The sequence below is a fragment of the Mycteria americana genome, chromosome 4 (genome assembly GCF_035582795.1).
Source record: "Mycteria americana isolate JAX WOST 10 ecotype Jacksonville Zoo and Gardens chromosome 4, USCA_MyAme_1.0, whole genome shotgun sequence".
Taxonomy (NCBI): Eukaryota; Metazoa; Chordata; class Aves; order Ciconiiformes; family Ciconiidae; genus Mycteria; species Mycteria americana.
This window is the reverse complement of record NC_134368.1, coordinates 77,153,085-77,166,764: the sequence shown is the minus strand read 5'-3', so window position 1 is coordinate 77,166,764 and position 13,680 is coordinate 77,153,085. Positions and strand designations below refer to the sequence as shown.

At 37.7% G+C, this 13,680-nt stretch overlaps 1 protein-coding gene across 10 annotated transcripts in view; it reads right to left on the bottom strand.

Annotated features, from left to right (window-relative positions):
* INPP4B (inositol polyphosphate-4-phosphatase type II B) overlaps positions 1-13,680 on the bottom strand; it is a 370,055-nt gene that overhangs the window by 252,731 nt on the left and 103,644 nt on the right. For all 10 annotated transcript variants that reach the window (XM_075501000.1, XM_075501001.1, XM_075501002.1 and 7 more), the window contains one exon: positions 540-624. In XM_075501000.1, the coding sequence (XP_075357115.1) occupies positions 540-624 (85 nt within the window). Of the gene's footprint in view, positions 1-539; positions 625-13,680 lie in introns of those variants that run through there.

Below are 13,680 nucleotides of genomic sequence, written 5' to 3'. Positions count from 1 at the left end.
ATGTCAGCATTTTCTCCAAATAAAATCTTTCCACTAAAATAATGATTCTGATTTCTCTGAAATAACTGATTTTTTCTACTGTTTTTAACAATTTGATTAATGAAGAGTTGATAGGAGGTGAGAAAAAACAGGAAATCCCTCATTTAATAGGCAGGTTGGAAATGATTAATCATTCAAGAATAAGATGAATTGGCTATGCATCAACGTAAAACCCGTTACAACGTACAAAAAATTGTACATAATACCTAACAAAACAGAACCTCAAGCTTCTATTTATTGTCAGAGGAAGAAGATGACATATGACTTTCACTTGATTTTAGAAGAAGTGAAACAACAGCTTTTAGGATTTTCTTTTTAGGCATGAATTCAGAGTCAAGCAGTATTTAGATATATGCATCTAACAGACAACAGGATATATTTTAGCTAAGTTTTTAACAAAGTTTCAATGTCTGGGTAAGTTTGGGGGTTTTTTGTTGTCATTTTTGTTGACAGAAATAAAAAACATTCACACTGCACATACTGAGCTGTGTCTTACTTACTGAGAACTATTGAAACATCTGTTTTACTCCTGAACTCCACAATCCAGCAGCGCTCCAGGATTACCACTTCAGAGGCTTCAGAACTCTGTGAGACAAAGATGACAAAACGTTAGGATTTGGCACCTGACTGGGAAGTCCTTCTGTTTGGCTGTACACAGCCAATGCAATGTGTAGATATAAAGACAACAAAGCATAACAGTCACTAGGCAGATGGATACAGGCATTCTTTAATTACTGATCTGTGCCATCCTACTTCAGCTCAATGAGCTATAATGGGCATAAACTGTTAGAAAAGACTATGCAGGAAGCTAAGGAAAAAGGAACTCAGTAGTTAGGGGTTTTGTTCATATGGTAGGTAGTCAAAAGTTTAGGTGCCACATCATTCCTAAGCCAATCAGGCAAGCCCAGCTCATTCCAACTTCCATACTTACTAATAAGGCTGAATCAAATGTTGGATTCTATTCAAAGAGTAGGACACTTTCAAGTGAACAAAATAACATGCAACCTTACAGTAGGCATTTCTCTTCAGTTTTCATTTGAAAGGGATTTCTTTATCATCACTTGAAACTTTGAATGTTGTCTCCGGCTATGCAATTCAAATGACATTAAGTGCTAGGGACCTATTGCAGAGTGCAATATGATACAAATTACCACTATCATTTTTTGTGAGTGCTCTGCAGAGAAGATGCAGACTCTTCTTCTAGTTTAGTAAGTGTGACTCATTTTTCAGAAGAGTGAAGCTATCAGTCACTTCCTCAGAATTAATCTTTTTCCCTTAAAACTTTTATTATCCATTTTTTGTCCCCAACATCTGGTAACAAATAACCCTTAGAACATGCACCCATACACTTTCTCATTGCAGGTTCCCAACATGAATGTCACAGAGCTCATTCTCTACTTCAGTGAGATTCTGCAGGGATTAATGTAAATTCTTATTTTAACATTCCTTCCTCAGGTACTTCTCTATTCCAAGCGATCCTAGAGATGAAAAAATGTTCATATTGTAGACCAATTTTACCAAAAGCCTGAACTTTAGTTCCACATATTTGGCACTTAATGAATGACTTCATAAAAAAGTTCATATTTATAACCCCTGCCTAACAGACGTTTTCTTGTCTACCTCTTTCTCTGTATTTACACTGTGTTATTTGGCCTGCCAGAATCAGACTCAAACTTTTTGCCAAAAGTTTGATGTTCATTTTTAAATGCATGGCTTGATCCTGCATTTTCTCACAAAAAGACCCTTTACTTACCTAGTAATACCATTGTCTTTCATGAGCAAAAAAGGGAAAATTTAATACAGTAAGACTATAAGACTACAGTAAGACTGACAAGTAACAAACGGGTGACATTTCAGAAAGTCTAACAAGGATTTCCTTGAGAAAGTCTACATTTATTCCCTCCCTCCCACCTTTTACCACTTATTAAATGAATACTCCAAACCCAGTTATCAAAGCACAAACCGACATCCAAAGGTTAAAATAAAACAGAGGTGCAGGGAAAAAGCACATTATATTATACTGAAATATGCCAGAAGTCAAGAGAGGTTTAATAGACTACGAAAAAGCAATCAGACTTATCTAGAAACCACTTGCACATTGACTTCTTTGAAATATTGTTCAGGCTGGGCTGGTCTAAAAGGGACATATTGTCCTGTAGACTGAAAAACAGCTAATTGATTGTTTAAAAAAAGAAAAAAGGGGAGAAAGTAGTGAAACAGTGCAGTGAGTTTTAGGATAAATACAAGTGCTACGTTGGGAACTTTTTTATTTATAGAATCCAGCAAGTCGAGCATACATGGTAACCCAGCAGCAATTCTCAGGTGCTATTGAGTGAGGCATTCTTTAAGGTTCTACCAGAGAAATTAAATACAAGAAGTCTTTATAAGAAACAGCTAAAGGCAGCTTGGGAAAATAGGCAATAATAGTTCAAAAAAACAAACAGCAGACGAATTAGGAAGAGTTCTCCACTGCAATGATGCTGATACCTACTTTAATTCTTTAGATTTTGAAGAAAGATATCAATACCGATACAGTCTCCCAGATAATTCTCACTTGAAAAGTGGATAATGCAGCCTGATTCCTTCAAGAGCTGGCAATCTTTCAGAAAAGATATGACCAAAAGAAGGGGTTTATTTCAGAAGTTAGCAAAGGTCTGAGACAATTCAACACTCGGCTGTTGACTCTTATCCATGAAAGACTCCTACTCAGTCTGTGTCCAAAAAACAGTCAATCAATTCTAACAGCTTTTCCCCTTTTCATCCCTACAGAAAATGGTTCCTCTGGTATCCTCCAATGGATATTCATGCCCTACAGATGAAACATGCAAACACGATAACTCCCTAGACTTAACATTTCCTCCAAAACATATATCTGCAGCAAGTGGAAGCCTGTCAGTATATGAAGAGAAGCAACTCCCTGTTGCATGGCTTTCAGACAAGTCAGGTATTCGGAAAGGCCGGGGATGAAGAATCACATGTAGTTTGCTATAAGTTGCCAAGACTTAAAGGCTTCATGTTCGGATTTGTATATGCAAGGCATATGTATAATACAAACAAATCGGCAAGCGGTTAGCAAAAAATAACTATCAAAAAATTAACAAGAATTTGTATTAGTAAGGTTTGTCTCACCATGCAGTTGACATACAACAGTAACAATAAACACAAGAGGGGATGGTTCAGAGTATTTCAAGCTTTCTGCATTTTAAGACAGCAGACGCTGCAGCACAAGAGCCTCTTTAGAGACAAGTTACTCCATTCCCTACTCTAGTGGAAGCTGGAATGAAACAATGCTGCGACTGCAAATGAATCTGAATGCTTTTCCAAGGTACACAATCAAGTGCAGTGATCAGAGGACATACATTTGTGTTTTCTGTATGTGAGAGGGAACAAGAAGGGAAACAAGGAAAAAAAAAAAAAAGATGAAAGAGCATAAGGCTGCCAGAAAAGAAAGTACATGTTGCCGCAAAACATCTCTCACATCCTGACACAAAACTGAAGAAAAAGACCTTCAGAATTACTATTATTGCAGACTTTTCATCATTTAGATGAGCTGTGCTCTGTCACACAAAAAGCTAACAAGAAGTTTATTTACAAATGAAATGACGAAATTGTAATCAAGTGTACCATTATGCATATCTGATAGAGATCAGCTTTGTCTTTCAGTATCTGAAGAGATCCAAAATTTCTCTCTTACTTTAAGAGCATAATATGAGCTTATTTGGACAAGCTATTATTTTATTTTTCTAGGTTTGATTTTAATAAAAGGGTAACTTTTAATTATCTGGTTTTTCTGCATGGCAAATAGGATCAAAATCAGATCTGTAGTAATGTGTTACAATCCAATATATTGGGTTTTTTCTTCCTACCATTGGTAATTTTGGATAATTGTTATAAAAAACTTACTGGAACAATCCAAATGCCAAACAGCAACTAGGCCTTGAACTATTACAACTTTCTTAAAATCCTGACAAAGTCTACAGGCAGCAGAACCCACCCCACCACCCCTCAGGTCAGGAAATTGTTTTAAAACACTGATTTGAGGAAGAAATTCAATCATTCGTAAATCTAACTTAAATAGCCTAGTAAAACCGCTAAAGTAGAAGCGTGCCCAAAACCTAGAATTAGCAGAAACTCTTTCAATTCACTTTGCCCAATGACTGGCCAAGCTTAGCTATCAGTACGCTGCTGTAAATCCAACATAGCGTACTCCTAAATCCACTACCCTCTACTGTAACTGTCCTGAGTTTCAAATCAGAGTAGTGAAGACATCCCCGTTTCTGTGGAGTCCATGCCTAAAACTGAAATAAGAGATAGTCGTACCAAAACACATGAGCAGGTGTCTGCTAACTGCATATTCATACCTACATAATTGCACACAGCTCCATTTAATGTAAAGGAAGCTTACTGATACTAAACTGGCAATCATCAGTCAAGTACCTAGCTCCAGATTCACGAGCAATCTGAAGTATACATTGCATAGAGAGGTTTCCTGATAGCGTAAAATATGGCATTTTTGCAATTAGAACGCGTAAAAACCAAAACCACATTCTACAGCAGTGAGGGAAGCACACAGTATTTGAAATTACATTGGTACATTTTTTCAGTTGTTTCTAACTATCTGCACCGAATTTGTAACTTACCTTGTAACTGGAATTTATAACTACATTATTGCAGGCTCCAGCCTGCCATTTTTCTTTGGACTGGGGAGAAAAAGAAGCTTTCAAAAAATGAAAGCACTGAGAAACTTTTAAAATTGTCAGACAGAGTGGCATGTTTGAGCTATTTTTGCATTCCTGTAGATCTGATTTGATGTACCATTGCGGGGGGGAGAAAGTCTGTCATTATGAAAGGGTTTTACAATAGGAGGTTTGTTGCTGTAGGGAGGGGGAAGAAAAAAAAAAAAATCTACTGTTAGCTATATCAAGTCAAGAACTAAACTGGACAGTTAAAATTAGAAGTGACATTCCAAGCAATTCCTCTGTGTTAAAACAGTAAGTAGAAAAGTAAAGCTATAGCATTGTAGAAAAAACAAACACTACAGAAAGTAAAACTCTTCTAATAAGACATTATAGAAAGCCTCCACAGTCAACTGGGGGCAGGGGTGGGGAGGTGCTGTGTGTGTGAATTTCACAGTTTATTTTTTTTAAAAGCTTATTTTTGCAAACTTGAAATAATTAAATTGAAAGCCTTATAGAGTAGGGATGCTATATACACCAATCTACTTATCATGCTTTTCAAATCAGTTATTTTCTGCCTGCATTTATAAGTATTGTCATGATAAAAACAAGTTAAAGACAGAAATTTTACACAAAGGTAACAAACCATAACTAAACTGGACAAAATTATAGTCACACAGAAGTAACACAAAAGACTATGCTAGGGAACAAAACCAATGAAAATGCTTTCCAAATGCGAATGATGAGAGCTGGTTTCAGTTGTTGCTTGCTATTCAAGAAAATATTTGCAATGGAGGAATTTTCCTGAAGGCACTGGTAGCAGCAGGTGAAGTTTATCAAATTATTTTGAACCCATATCATCTCCCCCCCAAACTGCAAAGTCATCACTGTGCACCACTTATTAGAAGACATATCTAATGCCTTCACTAGAAGCCTTAGAGAAAAAGTTGGTGAGTGAGGAAATCCGAAAGACCACGTATTTGGGTACCTACAAGGCTGCTTTCAGTGACATACAGGCTAAGTGCCTAACTTGCAAGAATGGAAAGCAAAGGGAAGCGCCTACTCCTCATTAGGGACTCTTCCCTAGTTCCACCATGTACCTACATCCCGACTGCGTAAACCTGGCTCAGAAAACCTCAGTGTCCTCAGACTCCTACCGAAGGCTGGCTTTCCAGGAGGAAAGGCAACGAATAGGCCTGATGACGTGGCCGGTATCTCTTGGCATGGCTACAGTGCAACCAAAGATCTGCAACACATAGGCAACATGTAACGGTATTAACGCTAGCCTAGGGTTAACCTAACTAGCTCCGACACCAACAGCAGCAAAGTCCTAATGGCATTAAAAATGGCACAAGCTGTACAACTTGCCTATGATCCAGAGTTTTTACATCTTCACAGATACTGGCAAATGAGCCAGTCAGATTGATACTAGCTCAATAATGTATGCATGTGCTCAGGTCGTGCTTCTGACTACGCTATAAACATTACCGCCTACGTTTGCTATTTCAGCATTAGCACAGATAAGGTTCATCACTCCACAGTTAAAGCACAGCTTTTATATATATATATATATATATATATATATATGAACAAAAAAAGCAACAGGATTTGTCAGGGTAATTTCATTCACAAATAGAAAAGCTAATAGTCTTAAAATGTAGGCTGGTACAATGTAGGTCTACAGCAATATGTCCATTACCAAATAGATCAAAATACACTGTTCTAATATCGAGGTATTAACAAATGACTGCATGACATATGCAAGCATATAATTTGCAGAATTAAAAACACCCCTTTAAAAGTTGGCAAGCAGTATGCAACAATCCGAAATCTCCTTTAATACTATGTATTCTTCTGCCATATTAATATTCCCACCCTCTGTCTATTAAGTATCGCAAAGCCTACAACCCAAGCCGCGTGATAAGGAAGAATATGCTTCCTGGGCGTCTGATGAGGTGCTTCCATTATTCCAGACAGGCTGTAACCTGGTAGTTCATTGCAACAACCCTTACAAACTGTCAGCTCACTGAAAGATACTCAAATCATCTTTTCCAAAAAAATTCCCCGCCCCCTGTGATTAATCCGTCATGCAATGCTACCAGATACCAACTTCATGCTGACAATATAATACCGCTAAGCTGCATTCACTCTGGAAAATGTTGTTGACTTATGTCACTGAACAAATCCTGCAGAACAGACAAGTACTTTTAATAGACTATTACCTTTAACAAATGTGAATAACCTAACCAATAGTAATTTTCTTTTCAGTTTCAAAATGCATTACTAGTAATAATAATAATGTGCAAATACACATTCTCTTAATTCACACCCCACATTCACTCAGTTTATTATGCACGAGCATAATTTAAAAATGAAAATTAAACACTTTCTGTATTCTACACACAGCTTGAAACAATCTCAAATAACCCTTCCTACCTAAAAAGTTAATTATATACAGTTCAGATACGAATTAGTTAAGTTTTTCAAAGTTATGTTTAGGTGTGAGACTCCAGTGCTGTATCACAACACATACCTTGGATAATATACTTTTTAAAAAAAATTCTCCCCCTTTGTTCTGCACTTTTTGGCTGTCATTTAAAAATCGTGTTATTAATCTCTGGCTCAGTTCCCAATATATTGCCTTTTTACTTCAAAAATAGCTTAAAATAAGAATTAAATGTTAACTGTATTTTAAAATTAGGTATGACAGCTTAATTACAGCTTTTACCAGTTTCAGCAGTACCAGGGAAGTAAGGAACGCAGAATACAAAAACGTTATTGCTACAAGTATTGTGTGGATGTAAAATGCATTATCTTTGGATATTTAAAAGTGGACAATGAAGGATTTTTCTTTCCACTGTTAAGAATTCTTACAATTTTTACCATTTTATTGCAAGTCTCACAACATCTGGCATAAGTTTCAGTAACTCTCAGTTCCTGGAGCCACAATATTGCAAGCTTTTATTCTAAATCTCAGGCTTCCTGCAGGCGGGGAAAAGAAGTAAAAACAAAACAAACAAAAAAACCAGATCACCCACCCACAACAAAACCACACCCAAGCACACTAAACACAAGGTTTCCAGACATCTTTTTGGTGCTTTTTAAAAGATGTGCATGATTTTTAAGCCAAACTCCTAATTTTTCAGGACTGTAACTTCTTAAATCTTGAGGTGGTATCACCACCCTTGTGAAAGAGATGCAACCAAAATTTCCTTGCTGAAGTTAATTTGAGTCACAAAAGCTTACATCTCTCACATTAAAAAAGGTTCAGATGAAATAACTGATTATATAAATTTCTCCCTTCCCTCAGGAAGTCCAAGGAGTGAGAATGATGGGCGACCACCAACCACTCCTTGGGGAAAAATTCTCTGCCAAGTTCATTGTGCCTCATTGATGCAGGGAGGTATACGTACCTCTGCAGGGCAAAATCTAGCTTGCAGAAAGATTTCAGAAGAATGCAATTTTATTTTCTGCTAGAGGAAGAAAAATATTTCACTGAAGTGTTCCAGAAAAGAAACATTCTACTGGTTTTGGTACAGTTGACTAACAACAGATGACGAGCTCCTCTTGATACTTAGGATGCATAAAATAAGTTCATCGGTAGCCAAATACTATTATTTCCTTTTAAGTAACAATTTCCAGTTGTAAGCTATTAAAAAAAAAGAAATTTAAAAAAAAAAAAACCAAACAATGGATGTACTCATTGCACTCCCTACATGAGAACAAAAATCCTACGGGAATGGTTAACAAGCTTTATTCGGTCATTTCCATTCAGTACCTATTTCAGCCCAAACAACATTGTGCTGGCAAGACCCAGTTAAAAGGAACATCGTATTTAATGCCAGGACAGTTCTGGCTATTTGACTTTAACATGTGAGAAAGCGCAAAAATAGAAGCATTTCAAGCACCAGTAGCCAGGCCCAAGTTGATCTCGGTGGAAAGGGGACACACATATAGATCTGTTAGTCCTCTGGCAAACTCTGCTGAGCAAGATTTTACCAGCTCTGATTGCCAAAGGATTGAAGAATGACGGTATGATGACAATTACTGCACTCCGTGGCTATGTATTCCCCTTGGTATTGAGAAGAACAAACACGACACAGGACTTCTAGAATGAGGGCACCAGGGAACCGCTGGAATGGGACCAATAGGCAATACAAAGTCCCGCTTGCGATGGGGGGTGGAGGGAAGACCACTGTCATGAATGAGAGTATATTTCAGCATGCGAGGAAGAAGTAAGCGGACAAAACCCCAGGAGCTGAGTAGACAACTGGGAACAATGGTTCCCTGCCACCGAGTCTGAACATGGGCTGTGCAGCCCCTGCAATGAAGAAGGTGAGAAACAAACACCTTTTCTGGGTTGCACTGAGTCTTATGTTATTAAACACATGGTGAAATTAATTTAGCTACAAGGTTATCTAAAAAAAAAAAAACTCCTAGCAAGCAGAAATGGTTGCTGTTGGCAGTCTCCAAAACGCGACAGGCACAGGAGTGATACAGAGAGTTCATGAGTAAGGACGAGGAGGGAAAGGAGCGTGTGTGTGCTGGGTATAATACACTCAGCCCACAGCCGTAACAACTGCCTTGACGCCCTAGCAGTTCCATCTAAATTAGGGTAGCAGAAGGTCTTTGTGTGTCTGAAACTGCTTGCTGAAAAGCTAGAGGATGCATGCCACTAAACTGTATCAGGGAGGGGACAGAGTTACACCATGTGCCTGACCACTGCACCCTGATGTGAAGAAATTCAGAAATTGTAGGGCACTGTGACCCCTCTCCACCCTCTTGGGTATAGATGATTTCCAACAAAAGGAAACCTTGCACAATGGTCCACACAAGTTTATGACAGTGACATTTTGAACAGCGCGAGTTCTGGAGATGACAGTTTCCTTTACCTAAGCTAGTTCATGTTTTCCTCACAGATTTGAAATCTCTTTGCAGTCCAGATGTTTAATTCTGATTTAATTCCAAAACAGGGTACCTGTTTGTCAGGAAGTGTTTAAACAAGAGATGATCCAAACTGATAGACAAAATGAAGAAAAAGGAAATGGAGAAGGGGAAATACATGCTTGAAGTAATTTTATTTGGTAACTTATACCCCTCATTGTAAAGCCATCACCCTTCAATTACCGTAATTTAATTAAATTATTAATTCCCCTAATTAATTCAAAAAAGCAGTTTCTTGTGGCTTTCCTACCTGCTCTTTATTCTGAATTGGGGTCACATGAGTGGCAGGCATGCAATGAACTCCATCCAAACTTTCTTACCTCTGTGTTACTTCACTGCTCTTGTGAAACATGAGCCTTAAATAAGAACACTTTGGCACCACCTTCTCGCCGTTTACGCGCACGTGACAGTACCAGCCCCAACACATATCCCTGCTGATGCTCCCCAATGTAAGAACTGGCCAAGTAGTCGTAGTCGTAGTTTCTGGACCTTATATTTTACTCAACTAGTTATCCACGCTAGACTTCCCCTCTCCTATTACAATGTAGTGATCAGCATTATTTGTATCAGAAGGTGAAAAAAACTACGTTGAGAGGCAAACGAAGGATGTAAGTGTATATAAAGTAAACAAATATAGATGCTTATATAATCATTCTTGCATGCGCTCTTGGAAGTGAAAGATGTTTTCGGGGATCATACAGATCATTCATTGATTTAAATGATGCACAAACTGCATATGCAGTTATTCAAATACATTTAAAATGCGAACATCATAAATGAAAAGACAAATTGCACCAAAAAAATTGTATTTAAAAAATATTTCAAGTGCAGAGAAAAACAAGAGCACATTGCATTCCATTGGTTGACCTCCAACAAGTAACTTGTGCAAATTACCGTTGCAGAGAACCATACTTTTTCAAGACTTAGTTTCATGATCCACAGAACTCCAAAGAGACAGCCTCAGGATAGACTTTTACCCCTTCATAACAAAATACCTTTCTTCATAGTACCTTTCTTTTCAATGTAGGTCTTATGTTTTCCCCTGAAGATTTTCCCAAAGTGAAAAATGAATCCAAAATTCACCATATGCTATCAAATTTTCCCACAACTTTAGAATAAAAAATTGGAATAAAAACATTGCAAAAATTAAGTGGTTTGAATATTTTTAATTATAAACTGTAAGTGCTAATATATCCAATGTATGTATTTGTAAAGATAACTCCTGCTCTTCTGATTCCTTGCCCATAGTGATATTCACTTTTATTTGAAGGCAAGCTATTATTTTCCCCCCGAGCCTTAATCTTCTGCACAATGCTTTTGAAAGAAGCAAACAGAATATTTTCCAAGATGCTCGAGACTCAGTGTGCTAAGAGATGGGTGTTGTGTGATTAGCTATAGTCCCTAAGAGGATCAAAACAATTCCTAGCACACCTGTAAATTGTCTCCAGGTAGCCCTTGCCCAGCTTCTAAACAGAGAACCAAATAAGACAAGCCTTTTAATTCTTTTTTAAGCTTCTTCATTTTAACTTCCTCACTCCTCCTCCAGCGTTTGTTTGTCCTCTCCTTGCTTTTTTGCAGCTAAAGGAATGGCAGCCCTCCAGAGCACTCCCAAGCTCAAAGGGGCGTACCAAGGTACGCCAGAGCACAGCTCTGCCTTTAACCTGCCCTGGCATCCACGCCAGGACCGGGCATGCCTGTGTTCTTTGTAGGAGCAGCAAAATTAGGCCCTTGATATTCTATATACGTATCTGCTATATTTGATGTTTGAGGAAAAACAAAACCCAGACCACATAGAAACCCAAACCTGTTACAGCCATGGAAAGAAAGATGAGGTTTTTCTTCTCCCAGAGAAACTTTTCTTCTCATATTCCCTTACAACCAATAAGTCACTGGACATAAAAGGCAGAGTGAGCAATTCATGTGTGGGCACCCAGAGAAAAACCATCTAGATTATAAGCTCTCAATTTAGAAAGCTTACATCATACTCTGTGAAAGGAGAGAGACTTACTGAACCTCATCAATTTTAGTTTAAAAAAGAAAAACACCTCCCTTCCCTACTGATTAACAACATTATTTTATTTCAGACATGGTACTGACTTTCTGATCTTTAGGATTACATCTCAGGAACTCTCTCACTAAACAGGACCTAGTAAAGTATTCACGTGACAAACTGTAGAAGTTAGTTGCTTGGGAATTAGAAGGCAAACATTGTAAGCAGCAAGAATAATTTTTAGTCAGTTAAATACCAAAGGAGATGGCGGCATCTCACAACTATTAAGCCCATCCCGCTTTATTCTTAATAAGCAAATTTTGTATATAGATTTTGAAAAAATAAATACCTTGGCTGAAAAAAATGTTTCTTGCTTTACTAGAACATCATGTATTCCTATTTTAGGATATTTGTAAGAGCGGTAACTAAGCATAAACAAATGTTTTAATTAAAAAAAAAAAGTACATTCACGCAGACAATTGATTCAGGACAAAACCAGCCAGATATCAGCAGAAGGACACTTCTCATAAAACAGTTGCTTCATCTCTAATCTCTCAGGCGATCCTCAAGGGAAACCTACACAGCACTTCTCAAATACGAGCTTTGGAACGGAGGATGCAGTTTTACAGGCAACTAAACTGACATAACAGCTAAAATTCATAACTCTGCTAGATACCAAATACATCCAATGGGCCATAACATAAAAGTTATGGGCTCAGTATGATCTCTCCCTCCACAGCCAACTCCTCACATTCCACCAGCTATAAACAGCCTGCCTCTTCCCCTTCGGAGGCAACTGCTTTCTAATCTCTTCCCTCCACCAAGAACACCATCTACTCTTCTCCCCCCTCCCCTCCTAGGACCTACCTTTCCTTTCCAAGATGGCAAAATTGATCTGTATTTAATTGAACTCTGAGCAACTGTCTTCACCTTCTACTTAGCTTTGAATACTGATGTTTTGATTTCAGACCTTAACAAAGGCATTTGTGATCAAGAGCTTGTCACTTCTCAGCTGTGTCACTTGGTCTAATAAACTCCCTAGCCCCTAACTACTGATCTTGATTATGTTCTCACATCATCACAGATACACCACCACTATCATCGTTCAGAGTAACACACACAAAAAGAAAATGGGAGTAATGAGCCCACAGAAAGAAATTTTTGGAATGGCATTTGTAAAAGTCAGGAAAGAAAGATCAATAGGTAAGTATGTGTGAGCAAGAAGTAGGCTTGTTTGAGCAGGCATGCCATAGCACGTTTAAGTTCAAACTAAATTTAGTGACTTGATGTGCAGTGCAAATAAAGCTTTCAAAGATACCTACCAAAGAGTAGCGCTGGGGTTTCTAACCTATTTGCCAGAAAATCTTTTTTAAATAATGAAGAGTAAATACATTAAAGAAAACTTCTATCTGTACTTAGACCTATCCACCTTCTCTCTGCAAATACAATCTTTTCTTTCTACACTTTACAACAATCAAAGTATATTTAAAACCACAAAATTCAGCCCCAGCCCATGACTGCAAACTCCAGCTATGCAATCGCTCTTTGAAGCCAAGAGCATGAAGAACAAAAAAGTCCACCTGCAGAAACCACCGTCAGTCTTCCAGATTCTCAAATATTTAAGTGTCATGTTCCACACTCAAAGTAGAAGCAAAACCAGATAGAAGCATTATAAGATTAGTTTACTCAAACGCAATTATCCAGAAACTGTCTGTTGATTACAGCATCAAGAGGCCCTAAATATTTCTTTATTTACATCTAAATACTATTTCATGTGCTTCACTATTTTATGTGCTTCGATATAGTGTAGAAACTGGGGTCTACGGTACCACGTGCTGGCTATAAACAGCAAGCATAAAATTGATTGTTAAAATTAATGGTAAGTGACGAGCTCTAATATGCCTTAAAACAAGTATCTTTCATGGGATCATAATAAAAAATATTCAAGCCACTGATTCAACACACAGGTATTCATAATCTTAACAAAAAACTAAATTACAACTTGCATCTTCTTAAAGCATTCCGCTTTAA